The 18,455-nt window shown below is 48.6% G+C and overlaps 2 protein-coding genes across 19 annotated transcripts in view; one reads left to right on the top strand and one right to left on the bottom strand.

Annotated features, from left to right (window-relative positions):
* The window catches only part of DHRS12 (dehydrogenase/reductase 12), a 40,522-nt gene that overhangs the window by 16,819 nt on the left and 5,248 nt on the right, over window positions 1-18,455 (bottom strand). Inside the window, exons 2-5 of one of the 4 annotated variants that reach the window (XM_055542226.1) lie at window positions 13,103-13,236; window positions 10,678-10,760; window positions 5,789-5,881; window positions 4,484-4,565 (exon numbers count right to left, since the gene is read on the bottom strand). In XM_055542226.1, coding sequence (XP_055398201.1) covers window positions 4,484-4,565; window positions 5,789-5,881; window positions 10,678-10,760; window positions 13,103-13,236 — 392 coding nt within the window. Of the gene's footprint in view, window positions 1-4,483; window positions 4,566-5,788; window positions 5,882-6,905; window positions 7,069-10,677; window positions 10,761-13,102; window positions 13,237-16,016; window positions 17,078-18,455 lie in introns of those variants that run through there. The other 3 variants (XM_055542228.1, XM_055542230.1, XM_055542229.1) reach the window with 3 other exon arrangements.
* Window positions 17,077-18,455, top strand: part of CCDC70 (coiled-coil domain containing 70) — an 86,971-nt gene continuing 85,592 nt past the window's right edge. For 3 of the 15 annotated variants that reach the window (XR_008700924.1, XR_008700926.1, XM_055542231.1), the window contains exon 1: window positions 17,257-17,395. The gene's annotated coding sequence lies outside the window, so the exon portion shown is untranslated. The other 12 variants (XR_008700928.1, XR_008700927.1, XR_008700925.1 and 9 more) reach the window with 9 other exon arrangements.

Consider the following 18,455-nt stretch of genomic DNA (forward strand, 5'->3'; position numbering starts at 1 on the left):
CTGGCATGTGGAAAGTGTCCAGTGTGTACTGATTACCATTAGTATCATCACTACTAAGGTGGGGCTTCCCTGGTGGCTCAGCAGTAAAGAACCTGCCTGTCAATGCAAGAGATGCAGGTTCAAATCCTGGAAGATCAGGAAGGGTCAGGGAGGGTGAGGAAGATCCCCTGGAGAAGGAAATGGCAACCCACTCCAGGATTCTTGCCTGGGAAATCCCATGGACAGAGGAGCCTGGCATGCTACAGTCCATGGGGTCGCAAAGAGTCAGATGTGACTTAGTGACTAAACAACAAAAACATATTAAGGTGTGTCTGGACCCTGGGTCCCTGCTTTCAGTAGCAGTTCCGTGGATCTATGCCAGCAGTAGAAAGCTCCAGATAACAGAATGTGAAGTGAAGAGAACGTGAACATTTACTGCACACTGATGTATGTATGGGCTTCCCTGGTGGCTCAGTGGTAAAGAATCTGCCTGTAATGCAGGAGCCACAGGAGACTCAGGCTCAATCCCTGGGTCACGAAGATCCCCTGGAGGAGGGCACGGCAACCCACTCCAGCATTCTTGCCTGGAGAATCCCATGGACAGAGGAGTCTAGCAGGCTACAGTCCATAGAGTCGCCGAGTCGGACATGACTGGAAGCGACTTAGCACACACATGCTCACACACACGATGTATGTATGGCCTTTCAAAATGACCTCAACTGAACTTCCCCACCTTCTACTAAAGGGCTGAGGCACCCCGCCTGTTTATTACAGCCAATTAATTGGTGACACAGCAGTTCTGGAGGACGTGGACAGCGTCCTCGTCTTGCGCCCCGTGGGTGAGAGGGGCTGAGATGTGGGTGAGAGTTTTAATCGGCTCGAGCTCGGGCTGTGGCCGGCTGCCAGCACAGCACTCAGCCAAGCGCCACCACCCCCTCCCCACATCTGTCTTCCCTCCTCGCAGGCTCTTAATGCCGCTGAATGCTAACAGGCAAAATGTATATGCTTGGAGAAAACCCAAAACCCAGGAGCAAGAACAGCAACCCAACAGAATCTGTCTCATGAGATCACTTCACCTCCACGCTTCATCTCCCCACAAAGCTGCCCCAGGCAGTTCCTTTTTGTTCCCCAGGAGAGTGAATGATGAAAAACCTCTCCAGGCCCCACCCACACCCACAAAAGGAGAAGGAGAGTGATTTCCAAACTGTATCTAATTCATGTACTATGATATTGTCACGCAGAGCCACACACAGTCACAGATTCTGACAGCATCTCAGTGATCCTCCACCAAACCTAAGGGTTTCCAAACCCTTAGAACCTGGTGATAAATTCTGCAGATGCTAGTATTGTCTTGTCCTCAGGGTTATCAGGAATCTACTGACGTCTGCCTGAGGACTGGAGGTATTTCTATCGGCCCAACTGAATCTTAGAAAACAGAAAACAATGTAACTCGTGTTGCATAATCGGGCTGAGAAAACATGTTTTGTATTAGAAAGGCAGCCAGCAATTTCCTAGGACTCAGACATAGGTCTGAGCTGTCCATTGGGCTCGGGACCTGCTCAAGAATAATAATATTTGAACCTCCTTGTATCTCCTCAGCTGTGAAGCAGAGAGACGTCTACCTGCCCTCCCGTCACTGAATTGCCTCTGTGTATATTGGACTCCATCTTCCCCTCTGGAGAGGATGAATAAATATTAAGCATGAGAATTATCAGGCTTCTCAGAGAAGTTGGAAAGATCAATGTTTCTAGCACAAGTAGGAAATGAAAATGAAGAGATATCAAGGTCCTTGGAAGCAGACCCGATCCATACAAAAGTACAACATAACCGGCTGTGTAATGAAAAAGGCAAAAAATAAAGGAAGTTCCCTGGCAGTCCAGTGGTTAAGACTCAGCACTTTCACTACTGTGACCTGAGTTCAATCCCTGGCTGGGGACCTAAGATCCCACAACCCATGCAGCTCAGGGAAAAAAAAAAAAAAGGCAGTCTTGGAGTCCATCAGATCTACCCACATTCTCAATCAATGCAGATTCCCAGGGGGTCCTCTAAGCAGTGCCCCAGCCCCACACCATGCTTCCCCTGCATGGCAGGTCTTCCCACTCCCAGGCTCCCTTAGCCCTTATTTCACATTAAAGCAGTTTCAGATCTGAGGGAGGAGATTCTGGGGGAGAGGCTGGCAGAACTGGTCCTGGTTATGAACATGGGCTCTGGAGGCAGATGGACTTGGCTTCAAATTCTGGCTCCTCCACTTGACCTTGGGCAAGTTACACAAGCTCCCTCAGTCCTAGCTTTTCCATCTGTAACTGTACAGGCAGGAATACCTCACTACAGGGCGGTGCTGCGGGTTCAATGACGTGTACACATCCCCCGCCCCGCCCCGGGCCTAGCATGCAGCACACACCTAGTGGGATGACGTTGGGTGCTGGACGGGTGGGTGGGAAGCAGCAGAGCTGGCTTCGTCTTGTGCAACCCCTTGTACTTTTTGAACAGAGGAGGCCCCACTTTTGTTTGCCACTGGGCCCTACAAATCACAAAGCTGATCCTGGGGGTGCAGCCGACCTAGGAGGCCTGCTGCTAGGACCCCAGGAGTCCCTACCATCCAGGAGAGTCAGAAGGCAAACCCTGGCATGACCCCACATTCGTGTACTTCTGGTACTTTGGGCAAGGATACCGCATTTGGAACAAAGCAGAAGATGGGAACATTTTGTCCTAAACCTGCAGCATTTCATAGCAAGCTCCCAGAGATTTGTTTAAAAAGAAAGAAATGCAAGCTCAGAGCTGGGCAGAAAGGTCCTTCTCCACTCCCTATGTTCCCCTCCTCCTGGAGAGAGCACGATGAGCAACCTCCTTCGGCCCCTTCCTTCCCCCATCCCAAGGAGGTGAGCATTCCGGTAATAAATGTAGTACATTTGGGAGCAAGACACTGGGCTTCCTGGGAGGGATTGGTGGTGTCTGTCTGGGATTATCCAGCATCAACAAAGCCAGCAAGGCTGTCTAATTCTGGGAGTTCAGCATTAAGGAAGCCATCTGGCTCTCACCTGAGCCACACCCTTCAACCAGCCTCATCAGCAACAACAGTGACTTAGGGCTTTCGTTCATTATTATTCTACTGCCTTACTCCTCACGCTGTTCAGTTCCTGGGTGGGAAGAGGTTGCTATCTAATGGTCACCCTCAATGACCCCAGGAGCCACAGGAACCCTCACCATTCATCTTGTGACTTAGGATTAATTAAAACGCCTTATTAAAAGCCTCACTTCCTCAGAGGAAGCGGTATGGTCACCGGGGAGAATCTGAGATTCATTGCCTCTCCAAGGTGAAATCTCTCCAAGGCACTGAAATCGTCTACAGACGGTCCCCGTTTTACAACGGTTTGAATTATGATTTTTCGATGGTGTGAAGGCAATATGCATTCCTTAGAAACTGTATTTTGAATTTGGGGTTTTGAACTTTTCCTGAGCTGGTAATAAGCGGTAAGACGCTCTCTCAGGATGCGCAGCAAGTTCCCAGTCAGCCAAGCAATGACAAGAGTGAACAGCCTGCACATTTACAGCCACTCTGGGCCAGAAACCGCTCTGTTTTTCACTTGTAGCACAATATTTCATAAACATGAGAAATTCAATACTTTATTATAAACTAGGCTTTGTGTTAGATGATTTTGCCCAACTGTAGGCTAACATTAAGTGTTCTAAGCCTATTTAAGTTTGGCTGGGCTGAGCAAGGATGTTCCATAGGTTAGGTGGATTAATGCATTTTCAGTTTACAACGTGATCAACCTACGCACGATGGGTTGACTGGGACCTAACCCCATCCCAAGTTGTGGAAGATCTGTATTCCAGACCCCTTGGTTCAAGGAGAAAAATCCAAAGAGGCTAAAATCCTGGCCCACTGGTTCTCAAACTTAAGCGTGCATCAGAATCGTCTGGAGGGCTCGTTCAAACGCAGATTTTTCAGCTCCATCCCAGTTTTGGATTCACTGGATCTCGGGGTAAGGCCCAAGAATGTGCATTTCCACCAAGTTCCCTGGTGATGGTCCAGGAACCCCACTTTGAGAATCACTGACCTGGCACAAAACGCGTGGGCCGGTTATTACAGAGCAGGGTCTGGAACCCGGGGGTCCTGTGTTCCAGGTAAACGAACGCCTTTCTAGGTCCATGTTCTTGTCTTACGGCTGCCCCTTCCTCAGCCCTGGCCGGGAGTTCTCTTGGCTGCAGTTTTCATACTTGCCCTCTCCACCTAAGGTGACCCTGCCCTCCTCACCAAAGTCATGTCTATAATGAGCCTTGAGCTTCCCAGGAGAAGACCACTTTAAGAATAGTATTTCCGGCACTAACGCATACTATAAAAAATAAGACAAGAGTGTTTTATGAAGAAAAAATAATGCATTTAAAGATAAAGTGAATACAATCAAGCTATGCACGAAGAACTCCAAAAGTTTATCACTACTTTCCTGATCCTTCTCCATTTATTTTGCTAAAAATACATAAGAGAGCCGCTTACACTTACCCAGAGTGTTGGTAGCAAAGTTTTTTTCGAGTCCGTCTTCCGTGAGCTCTCTCTTATTGACCATGCAACCTGCATTATTGATCTAGAAATTACAGTTCCCATTTCAAAATAAAGGAAAATAGGGCCAAGGGACCTGTTTCCACAACCCACAGCTCCACGCCACCACTGGTCACACATGTGTAGGATGACAACTCATGTTCTGCTCTACTGTCTCTTCACACCAAAACCACGTGTGCAGCCGGCTCAGCCATGGGACTGTGCGGAGACCTCCAGCGACTAAGGCTTGGCCAGGCAACCTGATTCACAATAAAGTGGCCTGGAAATCTGTCTAGACCAATGCTATCCAGCACAAGTATGTAATTTCAAGTTTTCTAGAAAGTAGTCACATTAAAAAGGTAAAGAGAAAAACAGCTTCTCCAAGTTATCTGAGGTGCTGTTTCCCAGGCTGCAGTCCTCATTTTGCCCCAAATAAAACGTAACTCACCCAAAAAGTAAATAAAAACATAAAAAGAAACGGGCAGAATTGATTTTAATAATGTATAATATTTAACTCACTATATCTAAAATAGTAGCATTTCAAGATGTAATCAACATAAAAATGTAATCAATATAAAAATGTTAGTTTACTTTTGTTTTTTTTTTTACCCTAAGTCTTCGACTTTGGTGGATTTTTACACTGATGGAACATCTCGGTTTGAACCAGCTACATTTCAAATGCTCTGTAGGTATATTGGACAGTGCAAGACTAGACTTGGGTCTGAACGAACATTTTGGAGCACATGAGAAACTATTTGGGCAGAAAAGCAGCTCAGCTCAAAGCAGAATATGTGGGAGGAGCAGAGGGACAGCAACCCACCCGAGTCTTCCAACTTTCTCTGTGGAGCAACTGACTGTGATGCTAAAAGATTTGGTTGTCTGCAACAGGTGTTCTTTTGGACTAAGCTTTTTAATTTCCCCCGAGCCTCTAATTTTAATACATCAATCGCCAAATCTACAGAGTTCAAGAATGGCAGTACACAAATCATTTTATGAAAAAATGGAACTTTTCCATCACCCCCAAAGACCCAGTATAGGGTCCCTTCCTTTACTCACACATCCAAGCAACACGGTTAGAATGACTCTAATGAGTGAACCTGGTGACATGAACAGGCCTCCCCATCAAAGAGTCTCACTAAGGTGTCGCCGTAAAGATATACACACACACACACACGCACGCACGCACACGCACACACACACTCTTCATCCACACAGAGGAGAAACACACATGCATGAGTTTTATCCCCTATTTATGTTTACAAAGCTCACCAAGACATTGAGGGTATGTTCCTGCTTGAAATTTTCAACAAATTTCCAGATTGACTTGGGAACAGACAGGTCCACAATATGCAGAAAGATGTTCTAAACCAGAAAACAAAAGAAGTTGTAAAGCTTTTTTAAAAAATGTACTTTTTTCATTAAAAAGGGTTTAAAAAAAATCATTTGGAATGATAGAAAATGGAAAGTCTCACTGCTCAGAAGTACACAATTGTTCACAATTTCTTATGAATCACCCAGAAATACCTCAACTACATACAACATTTATACATACATGTTGTAGGCATTATATATAAACATATATCTATATACATATACTAAGCATTATATATACATATACATGTGTATGTGTAGCCCTTTTCCATATAAATAGATTCAGACTATACATTGTTCTATATCCTTCTCTTTCACTTAACAACATGTTTTAGAGATTTTTTTCTTAAATATAAATCTACCTTATTTCTTTTAATGGCCACAAAACATTGCATAGATGTGTCATAGTTTCCTACCAATCATTTGGGGGGGTTTTGTCAACATTTTGTTCCTAAGAGAATATCTAGGGCACATCAGAACTATGAGGTGACAACTTCCTCTGTGACTCAGTCCTTGCTTACAATGTCAATCCCAGCCTTGTGCTATGGTTACCTCTGGACACAGCCCCACTCCCCCACCCCACCCTCCGTAGACTCACAACTCCCTGATGGAGGAGCCACATCGAGGGCGCCCCATGCCAGCGGTGCACACACAGCCCTGCATGTAAATGAGCAATGCACTTTGGCTGTTGGGCCCTTTTTCCCAGCACATAAATGAAACTTGCATTCTCAGCACCCACTGAATGTCCCTGAGTTCAACGTCACTGAACGTTGCTAAGGCTCAGCGTCCCTGAACTCCAGCAGGCGTCAGAGACTTATCACCAACCCAGGGCAGAGATTTCTGCTGCTGGAAACTGACCTCCAGACAAGCCATAAAACCCATGATAAAGCAGAATTCAGTGCCCTGCCTCCGTTTCCCCAGCAACTGAGCCACTGAACCCAAGGAAGAATTTCTACTGATCTTAAAACATGTTGCCTCACCCTGAGACAAAGGCTCAGGGAATGAGAAACGTTACCATGACTCAGAAGGCCTGTAAGGAGCTTGAATGCCGTGTTCGGCTTAAGTCTGCCATAACTGAGTCTTCCTCTGCCTTCAAGGGAGAGGAAAAGCACTGTCCGTACAGGATTACACTCTTCTCAAAAGTCTCTGAAGGCCCTGGCCCAGCCAGAGTGAACACGAGGCTGTTGACTCACACCAGAGTCAGCCATGAGCCTCTTGAGGGCAGGCCAAGTCCGGACACCTAATCCTTTCATTCCAAGGCCTTCCCCGACATCACTGTAGGACCCCCTCCCATCCTGCAGGGCTGCGAAACACTCACAAAATCCAGGTTTGAAAACCAACAAAATTCAAGTGAGCTAAAATCAGTTTTACTCTGATCATCCCACAGTCTCCTTGAGTTTCCTAGAAGCACCCAAGGCATCTCAGAATTAAATAGAAGCAGCAGCAGGGAACAGGGAAATCAGCCATGAATTCTGGTGAAATGAAACGTCCTGAAAAGGTGAAAGGAATCATCTGGCTCCCTCTGCGAGAAACTAGGAAGACAGAGGTGCCCAGAAGAGGTCAGCTGTCCTCTGTGACCAGGAGAAGGAACCAGCCAGGTGCTGGTGTGTAAAAAACCCAGGGGCCCGGGTTGGAACTCTGGCCTGGAAACTAGATCCCACATGCTGCAATAAAGAATTCGAATGCCGCAACTAAGGATGGTGTGTGCTGAATGGAACCTGAACAAAATAATATCACTTCTAATTTTCAGATGAGGAAACTGAGGTTCAGGAAAGCCAAGCGCACTGTCTAGCCCACAAGGCTTCAGTGAGGGCAGAGCCCACCTCCTCCCCTCGTCCCCCTGACAAAGCTTCACAGACAGAGAGGAGCAGCTGATCCTGGGGTTCCCTCCCCTGTTCTGCGCACCTGCTCCTCCAGCAGCATCCCCATACTCGCTGCTGCTCCATCCGCCACCTACAATTGAGGGGCCCACAACTCCAAGTTTTAAGCTTTAAAAAAAAATTTTTTTAATTGGAGGATAATTGCTTTATCAACAATTTGCCAATAAAGGGCTGTCTAGTCAAAGCTATGGTTTTTCCAGTAGTCATGTATGGATGTGACAGTTGGACTATAAAGAAAGCTGAGCACCAAAGAATTGATGCTTTTGAACTGTGGTGTGGGGAAGACTCTTGAGAGTCCCTTGGACTGCAAGGAGATCCAACCAGTCCATCCTAAGGGAAATCAGTCCTGAATGTTCATTGGAAGGACTGATGCTGAAGTTGAAACTTCAATACTTTGGCCACCTCACGCGAAGAGCTGACTCACTGGAGAAGACTCTGATACTGGGAAAGATTGAAGGCAGGAGGAGAAGGGGACGACAGAGGATGAGACGGTTGGATGGCATCACTGACTTGATGGACATGAGTTTGAGTAGACTCTGGGAGTTGGTGATGGACAGGGAGGCCTGGCGTGTTGCAGTCCATGGGGTTGCAAAGAGACAGACATGACTGAGTGACTGAACTGAATTGCTTTATAGTGTGTTGGTTTCTGCCATACAACGCCATGAATCAGCCATAAGTATACAATGTCCCCTCCCTCGTGAGCCTCCCTCCCACCCCTCTAGGTCATCACAGAGCAGCAGAGCCTGGAGGAGGCACTGAGTCAGTGAAACCACACCTCCAGGGATGGGCAGAAGGTATCGCCAGCCCTGGACCGCCGAGCTCTCAGTGAGTGCTGGAGACCACTTACACAGATGCAAGAGGAGAGGATTTGCCGGGGGTTTGTGTGTGGGGATGGGGCAGGCTGCAAGCTGGGGGCTCCCTCTCTGCACCCCAGGAAACATGCTGGTCCCTGCTTTCAGTTCTTCCTCCCAAAGATGGTGCCATTGGGTATAAGGAGGGCTCAACAGCATCAGCAGAACCATACTGGCATCTTTTCCTATATAAATCCACTTGGTAAAGAACGTAGCCGAGCCCACGGCGGGCTGGAATCCAGGCAAGCCCTCCCCTGCCCATGGCCCGAGATCAGTGTTCCCATTACATCCTGCAGCAGCGCCACCCAAAGTTACCGGCAGGCAGCCAGCCTTCCATCTCAAGAACTGCAGCCCCCAGATCGCGGCCCCACTTGCTGACGCGGAGGAAGGTTTAGAGACCTTCATGCTCACGGCCAGCACGAAGCTTCCGGGGGCATCTGATGGAGAGAGGCTGCCAAGTCAAAGGGAGAAGGACAGCCTCTTGCCTTGAAAACATTACTTCCAGATAAAGGATAACCCTCATGGGCAGAGGCAGAATACTCCATTCTAGACTGGGGTAAATTTTTTTCCTCTTGGCCACGACCCACGCCTGCAGGAGTGGGGCGCCGTCTGCCCCTCAGCTGTGGGCAGCACATGGAGAGGCAGCAGGCATGGGGGCTGCCGGAGGAGTGGGTGTACAGGACAGAGGAGGGAACTCCAGCTGGGCCTGGAGGCAAGACGCTCTCGGTGGACGTGCAAGGGGCCCGTGGTCACTGCCGGCCAGCCTGCTCCCCTCCCCGGGACCCTGGGGTTTCCACCGGGGCCAGCTCCTCGGGGAAACAATTGCACAGGTGCACAGACCCCACATCCAGGCTCTGCTTATGCTAACACTCTGCCTTCACCGGCCTGCAAGCCTTAGGTTTTGTTTTAATTTTTAACTGGAGGATAATTACTTTACAATGTTGTGTTGGTTTCTGCCATACAACAGCATGACTCAGCCGTAAGTATACAATGTCCTCTCCCCTCTCAGGTCTCCCTCCCACCCCCCATCGCACCCCTCTAGGTCATCACAGAGCACCGAGCTGAGCTCCCTGTGTTACACGGCAGCTTCCCATGCTGTCTATTTTACGCATGGTAACGTATATGTTTGGGTTTCCCTGGTGGCTCAGACAGAAAAGAATCTGCCTGCAATGCAGGAGACCTGGGTTCAGTCCCTGGGTTGGGAAGATCCCCTGGAAAAGCAAATGGCTACCACGCCAGTACTTTTGCCTGGAAAATCCCATGGACAGAGGAGCCTGACTGGCTATAGTCCATGGGGTCCCAAAGAGTCGGACATGACTGAGTGACTAACACTGCCACTTTCAATGTACATGTTTCCATGCTACTCTCTCTCTATCCCACGCTTGCCTTTCTCCACTGCGTCCACAACCCTGTTCTCTGTGTGCGCATCTCTATTCCTGTCCTGCAAATAGGTTCAGTGAAGTCAGAAAGAGAAAAACAAGTATAATATAACAAGTGTAATAACACATGTATATGGAAGTCTTATGCTTTGTACACCAGGGGCCCCACACTCTGATTTTGCACTGGGGCCCTGCAGATTATATAGCCTGTCCTGGTTCCAAGTGTGTCAGAGCAGGAAGCCCACAGAACGGTGAGCCAGCTTTGAACACTCTCGATAGGAAGCGGGTCTCATCAAGGCCGAAACGTCATTTGCGGTCCTTCTTTATCCGAAGGCCACCGAGTCGGTTTACAGCTTGGCTCACCCTGAGTCCCCTGGACATGTCTCAGCGACGCGGCCTCCTTCTTGGGGGAGGGATCCCAGCAGGGGCCTGTCTGTGTCATGTCGCCCAGGCAGGCCTTCACTGGGGGAGTTGGGGTCACTGCCCCCATCACCTGGGTCGGGCCCAGCCTTTGAGAAGCGCGGCTCCAGCTCTGATGGCTGAGGCCGCCTCCCAAGCAGAAGCATGAACAGAGCTCTGCCAGCTCGGGTGCAGGAGCGTGGCCAGGAGTCCCACCCCCACACTGCCGTGCCCCGCAGGCAGGAAGCCCCCCGCAGGAGGGGCACAGAGCCACTCACCTGGTTCCCGCTCTCCTGGATGATCTCAGCTCTGGCACCTTCCGCTCGGCTGTGATCTCGACAAACCAGGTGAACTGTGCCACCTGGTGGAATTCAAAAAAAGCGGCCGTGAGGGACAGCCACAGTGACGGCCCTGGAGACGAGCTCTTCCGAAGGCAGGATGAACACACACGGGCTCACAGAAAGAGGACCTGATACGGAGACTATTCTGGAAGATCTGGACAGATGGTCCCCACAGTCAGAGCAGCCAGTGGAAAGGAGAGGGTGGTCCTGGAATCCGTGCTCCTGCCTACCTGGGGTGATGGTGCAACTGGGGCAACGTCCTGATTTTCTTTATGGGTCTGAATACACCAAGGATGAGCTTCCCTGGTGGTAAAGAACCCGCCTGCCAATCCAGGAGACCTAGGTTCAGTCTCTAGGTGGGGAAGATCCCCTGGAGAAAGGAATGGCAACCACTCCAGTATTCTTGCCTGGAGGATCCCACAGACAGAGGAGCCTAGCAGGCTACAGCCCAGGGGTCACAAAGATCAGACGTGACTAAGCACACACACGCATATCAAGGATAAGAAGGGTCAGTCTTGGTCACACCCGCATCCCTAGCATCTCATAGGGAATCTGACACACGGTCTCAACCCAGCTGCCCTTTAGACCCACCTGGAAAGTTTTTAAAGCTCCCGGCCTAAGGATGGTTTAAAAGCTCCCCCAGCTGAGTCTAATGTTCAGCCCAAGTTGAGAAGCCCCTAATATGTAGCCGGAATTTAACAAATATTTACTAAATGGGTGAATCCATAAACGGCACTCAAGACTATTCCAGCAAAAGTCACACCATCATCAATCAGGGCTTATTTAAAGGGGAATGCCTTGGCTGCGGCAGTTAAGACATAAGCATTATGGACCCTGCTTTCTTCGCCTAAAACACCCGGCTTTATTAAATAGGGTCTGTTGCACAGGAGGCTCCAGGCAAACCACATAACAGCCCCTCAGCTTGATCCTCCTCCCAGCTCTTCAGAGTACCTCCCAGTTGCTAAGATGCAGTTAATCTTCCCCCTGCTTTGACAGATAATTAAATACAGCTCCAAATGGCACAATACTCCCCTGGAAAATGCCTAACTTTGGAGGGAAAAAAAATCTCAAGCATCTTGAAAAGTGATAAATTCCAAGGTTATTTCCCCAACTTCTGCTGGAACATCCATTTTTCCAGGAGAAGGGGCTCTAGAGAGGCATGGCTGACTTCTCTAGCCACCGCAGTACTGTTGAGTGAGCCGGGACAGTTGAGCTGGGGCAGAAAATTTGTCATTTACCTGGAGGAAGACTTCAGCTGACTGAATAATGTATGGGCACCCAGAGGGCCTCTTTCTAGATCCAAGCTTAGGGAGGAGGGAGAGGAGGCAGTTTCCAGCTGCTCAAACTCCAGAGACTGGAAACCAGGAGCAGTAGGAAGGAAGAAGGAAGTTCACTGCACCCCGCCTTCCATTATTCTGGGGGCTCTGTTCTCAACTAGGGTCCATGGCCAAACTGCGATGGATTCCCATTCTCTCTCCCACCCCCATCCCCCCACCCCCATTCTCACTGAGGAGACAGGAACTAGGGACCAGGCGTCCAAGTTTTGTGTGTTTTTTTTTTTTTTTAAGTTTCCACTGGTGATTCGGATGCCTAGGGTTAACTGGAGCCCCTTACTGTTCTTAATCAGAAAACACTGCCATGTGGACGGGACCTCAGCTCTCCTGTGAATGAATGAAGTGTTGAGGAGAGCTTCCTCCACTCACTCCCTCTGTCCACCTCTAGTCTGAAGCTTAATGCAGCAAAGGTCTGTCTAGTCAAAGTTACAGTTTTTCCAGTAGTCATGTACAGATGTGAGAGTTGGACCAGAAAGAAGGCTGAGTGCCGAAGAAGTGATGCCTTCAAACTGTGGTGCTGGAGAAGACTCTTGAGAGTTCCTTGGACAGCAAGGAGATCAAACCAGTCAATCCTAAAGAAAATCAGTCCTGAATATTCATTGGAAGGACTGATGCTGAAGTTCCAGTACTTTGGCCACCTGATGCAAACAGCAGACTTATTGGAAAAGACCCTGATGTTGGGAAAGATTGAAGGCGGGAGGAGAAGGGGGCAACAGAGGACGAGATGGTTGGATGGCATCACTGACTCCGTTGACATGACTTTGAGCAAGCTCCAGAAGATAGTGAAAGACAGGGAAGCCTGGCGTGCTGTAGTCCATGGGGTCGCAAAGGGTCAGACATGACTGACTGACTGAACAACAAGAGAAAGCCGGCAGCTGTGCCAGTCAGCACGGGGTCCCTGTCCAGGGCGCCTGCCTGTGCCGGCTGGGGCCTTCCTGACCCGTGTGTGACATAGGGCCCTCTCCCCAGTGTGGACTGGCCGCAGGCTGCCCTTGGGGCCCAGCACACACACGACTTAGGCTGCTCACCTCGCTTGGCGATCTCCATGGCGGTCGCTTTTCCGATGCCGCTGTTCCCCCCAGTGACCATGAAGGCTCTTCCAGGAACTTGGACCTCCAAGTCGTCAGGGACAAAGTCCTTGGACGCAGACTCATAGCCACTCCTGGAAGCAGCAGACCCACAGAAGGAATGGACATTAAGGAGCAGGGAACACAACCTCCTGCAGTGAGAAGGCCCAGTCCTGGGCTGGGCGCAGTGCTCTCCCCACACATCAGACAGCCCCTTCCGCCCTGGGACCCCGCTCTCCTCCCTGGTCTTGTGAAGAACACCATCTTCTCAGCGCCTATACCATTAGCTTCCTGAACTTCTGAAAACACCTGGAGATTCCAACAGTTTGGCAGCCAAACTATTTTTCTCTGCCTCTAATACCAGGAGGTGCCCCTGCCCCTTAAAACATTCTTTGATAGGTTTTCTTATTTTTATTTTTTGGGCTTTTCCCCCACGGTGGGGCAAATGGAGAGGAGCTCAGGAGACCGAGAGCATCATGCCCACTGCACCCCAGGACATCATGCCCACTGTCCCTCCCCAGGTATAGAAGGACCACAGCAAAGTGGGGAGATGTGCAATTTGGGAATGAGGAGAGGCAGGTGCAGTTATGTGAGGGCTGAACCCCTTGGAGGAAGCAAGGCTCCTTCAGGGCCACAGGGTGTGTGCCGAACACCTTGAGGGGGCGCCGTTCAGATCATAATGATGGCCCATTTGCATCAGGACAAGTTTCTGCCGGATGACAGCAAAGCACAATGAGAAGGAGGTGCTTTTTCCAATTGGCCCAAAGGCATCATATTGGTCAGAAACAACTCTGGGGGACTTCCCTGATGGTCCCGTGGTTGAGCCCATGCTCCCAATGCTGAGGGCACTTGTTTGATTCCTGGTCAGGGAACTAAGATCCTGCATGTTGCGTGGTGTGGCCAAAATAAATAAGTAAAATGAAGAGATAAAGAAAGAAAGAACTCTGAATTCTTCAACTGCTTCTCTCTGCTCTTTGAGACTCCTTGTCTACCTTGACTGTCCTGAAAGTGAAAGTGAAGTCGCTCAGTTGTGTCCCAGTCTTTGTGACCCTGTGGACTGTAGCCCACCAGGCTCCTCTCTCCATGGGATTCTCCAGGCAAGAATACTTGGAGTGGGTTGCCATTTCCTTCTCCAGGGGATCTTCCCAACCGAGGGACTGAAGCCAGGTCTCCTGCATTGCAGGCAGACGCTTTAACCTCTGAGCCACCAGGGAAGCCCTTGACTGTCCTAGTAGTTAATATTTCCTGGTTACAGAATCGGCTCGGGGAATGGAGAGGGGTTGGCAGGAGACCCTGAGGTCAGAGCTCCCCACACACCGGCAGGCTAGGGGTCTCAGCCTGTATCTCTCGCCCAAAGAGCTGATTCCCTGCAACACAGAATGCAACTCATTTCCCCTGGAGGTTCTGGAAGGTGCCCTGTGCCCTTCCCATGCCCTGTTTATGCAAAGACTGCCAGCAGCTGGTCTCCTGCCCCACACCCTAGTATAGCACAACTGCCAACTACATGCCTGGACACCGGTGAAGAGGGCCAAAGAATGTTTATGAGCTCAGGTTTGGTCTGAAGTCATTGCCACAGGGGCGGTCATTGCCCCTGGTCTCACAGTCAAGAGACCAAGAAGAAGGTTATTGCTGCTGTTCTCACCACCTGGAACTCTTCCAGACATCCAGGGCAGCTTTTCATCGCCTCGGCTGTGAGCAGCCCACTTAGTGGGGCAAGCAAGACTTCTGACTGTTCAAAGGCTTCCTGAAAGGCTGACTTGAAACTGAACGTAATCTCAATCATAAAGCCTTTGGATCCAACAACCTGGATTTAAATCTCAGCTCTGCCTCCTAACAGCTGTGCCATCTCCTGTGTTGTTTTAACCCTTTTGAGCTCCAGTCTTTTCATCTGCACAAAGGGAAGTAGGTTCTGTTAGAAGCTACTTCTTGGGCAGCCTAGGTGAGATAATTATGTAAAGCATCTATCATATGCTTTGAATAAGTTAAGAACACAATCCCAGGTGACTCAGTGGTAAAAAACCTGCCTGACAATGTAGGAGACATTAGTTCGATCCTTGGATCAGGAACATCCCCTGGAGAAGGAAATGGCTACCCACTCTAGTATTCTTGCCTGGAGAATCCCATGGACAGAGGAGCCTGTTAGTACTATTAGTATAATAATACTAATATTATTACTAGTATTGATAATAATATTAATATCTTTCATGTTCAAAACAGCTCATTTGCTTGCTCCCCTGCCCCTTCCCTCCCCTGCTCGCTCGTCCTTCAAATCATTAGGGACTCCGAGAGTAACTTAAACTATAACCAAAGATGAAGCTGGAAGATTTGTTTTGCCTCACGGGTGGACATCCCAGAATCACTGTGAAAAGATTTTCCTGCAAAGGAAAAGAGGTTTCTTGGAAAGAACCCAGGATCAGGGAATCAGTGACGAGGGGCCCAGGCAGGAGAAGGCACTGGTGGGGAGGGAGAGAGAGCTTTCAAGAAGAGCAGGCCTCAGAGAACACACCCCAGGTATGCCCCACAGGGACCAGGCCCCAGACCCCCTCCTCACAGCTAGAGGAGACTCTAGCCTCTGGGTTACCACGTTGATCCTATTAGGGAGTAAGGTTTGCTGAGGGTGGCTCCTGCGGATTAAACGTCTTCCTCAAACTCCAGGCTGTGAGCCAGTTGCCAAGTGGGTGGAGCCGGGCTGGCCTACAGGACACGTCATAACTCCCTTTGTCCTCTGTCTTCAACACTGGGATTCCACCCTGATCCAATCCGCTGTTAATAAGATATAGCTTTTTTCTTATCCTCCTGCCCTCTCTTTTTTATTTTTATAAACTCCTCATATCAGTTCTTATTTTTCAGATGCAGAGAGAGGTAAATGACTTACCCAAGACCATGGGATGGTAGGTGATAAAGCCCACAGGGGTTTCCATGCTCTCTACACTGAGCCTAGGAGTGGAGCTCAGCCTCACCAGTGGTGCTCAGAAGAGTGGTCCCCGGACAGGCAACATCAACATCACCTGGGAATCTTTCTACAGAGCCAGAAATTCCAGGGTGAGGCCCAGCAATCAGTGGTTTCACATGCCCTACAGGAGACTGATTCAAGTTGAGCAATCACTGTACTTAGTGTTTCCTGAACCCCTGAATATAAGAGTCACCAGGAGGCAAGGTCCTCAGCACGCTTCCCCTATTTACCCAATATGGAATTTGCTAAGGTTCCACCCACACCTGCTAGGTGCTTACAAGTTAGTTGTTTTTTAATTGCCCCTGGTAATTCTTAAGTTCAGACAAAGTTAAGGAAACTGTGACTAGATCCTGCTGCCTAGGGGCCCAATATAAGGAAGCTTTATAAAAATCCTGGTGTGCCAAGAAAAAGTATTGTAAACCCAAACTACAGACTCTCATTGGAATCAAAGTAAGGTATTGTCTTTCCCTCCAATTCACAAAATGCACAACAGCAGGGAAAACCACCTAAGCTTACACCCCTCCTACCCCACAAAAGAGTCTGGGGAGAGACTTTCAGAAGTCTGCTTTCCAGTGGGGCAGGAAGCTGACTCAAGCTCTTCATGCTGCATTCTGTATAACTTGGAAAGATCCCGCAAATGGTGGTCACTACGAGTACACCCCTTTGAAAGAAAGAGGAGGCCATTGTATTCAGTGGGTCAGGGTTGACAGCCACACTGTTGCAAAGAAAAGCCAATTCTGAGTCCTTGATAGATCTGTTTCTTTGACTTTAACCTTCCTTTCTCATTGCTTTTGTTATAATCATACATTATGACCTGCCCTTACAGTTGTAGTTTAAATTATACAGGAAGCCCTGCCCCTCTGCCTGAAGAGATTAACATGTACCTCCTTCCAGGAGATATTTGCAAGATAATGGTTTTTACTTCCTCAACTCCTCCCCTTCTCTGTCCTATAAAAGAACCTCACACCCAGACCCCAGAGAAGATGGTTATTTTGAGATATTAGTCTGCCATCTTCTCTGTCAGCTAGGCTTTCCAACTGTATTCCTGGTTAATGGGCCTGTCATTTGGCAAGCAGACTGAAAGTGGACTCAAATTTGGCTTAGCCAGCCTAGAAGCCTTGCTGCTTGTGGCTACCTGGCCCCGGGTATGTATCAGGGAATACTGGGGCAAGGCCTTAGCAGCTGCTGGAACTATTTGTCCTGAGGGTCTTCCCTTCAAGATTTCCTGATGTGGCACCAGCTTCCCCAGTGCCCGGCAGTTGAGGCAAGAAACTGACGTTGATGGGACTAAATTTTGTAGGGTAAGTCTCTCCAGTGTGCACGCTGGAAACATACCCCCACCTCAATTTGGGCTTTTCCTTTAGGGGACAAGCCAGTTTGGTTGGGGAACCCTGTTGGGCAGGGGAATTGCTGTTGGACTGTACCTGAGCTGGAACTGGTTCACTGGGGAACTAGTTCTCGTGGGGGTAAGCCTATCCTAGTTGGAATTAGTTCATTTGTTTTCTAAGATAAGTTTATTTACCTGATTTGGGAACCTGCTCAGTTGGAACCAGTTTATTGGGGAACTAGTTCTTGTGGGGTAAGTCTACCCTAGTTGGAATTCTTTGATTTGTAGGGTAAGTTTGGGAGTTGGGGGCCAATTTGTTGGTGTATCAATGCTGTGATTTTTTTGTGGAATTTTTTATATTGGAATTGCTATTCATCTTTTGTGTTGTGGTGTGGTTATACTTTTAAAAATGGGAAGTATTCCATCTATAAATGGGAATTACTCCATCTATCTTGAAGGAGAGCCCTTTCGGGCATATATTGGATAAATGGGCAAAATAATATAATTGTAAGCCTATGACTATGCTACTATAATAGGGTGTGGACCCCATATATGTTAGGATCAGAAGAGCAACAGACCCTGAATGGCTCACTCAACTATTAGGTTATCTCACAGAAGTGTTTTGCAAAAGAGCAGGGAAAAGAGATGAGATTCCATACGGAGAAGCATTTATGCTATTGCATCAGGAGAAAAAGGAGTCAGAGGACTACCCACCTTATCGTGCAGAGGTCTGAGAGAAAACCCAACAGGGTACACAATGGGGTAGACGAAAGAGCTTAAACAAAATTTGAGAGATAAAACAAAAACCAGCTGAGGATCCAGAGGATCCATCACAGTTTCTAGAAAGGATTTATCAAGTTTATAGATGCTACACAGATACAGACCCTGAGGCCCCTGAGAATGTAAGGATGATAAATATAGCCTTCATCAGGCAAAGTGCTCCAGAGATTAAAAAAATTATAGAAATTAGATAGTGTGTTTGAAATGAATCCTTCTCAGTTAGTAGATGTTGTTCTTAAAAGTATTCAACAGCA

This window comes from Bubalus kerabau, chromosome 12 (assembly GCF_029407905.1).
Source record: "Bubalus kerabau isolate K-KA32 ecotype Philippines breed swamp buffalo chromosome 12, PCC_UOA_SB_1v2, whole genome shotgun sequence".
Classification (NCBI taxonomy): domain Eukaryota; kingdom Metazoa; phylum Chordata; class Mammalia; order Artiodactyla; family Bovidae; genus Bubalus; species Bubalus kerabau.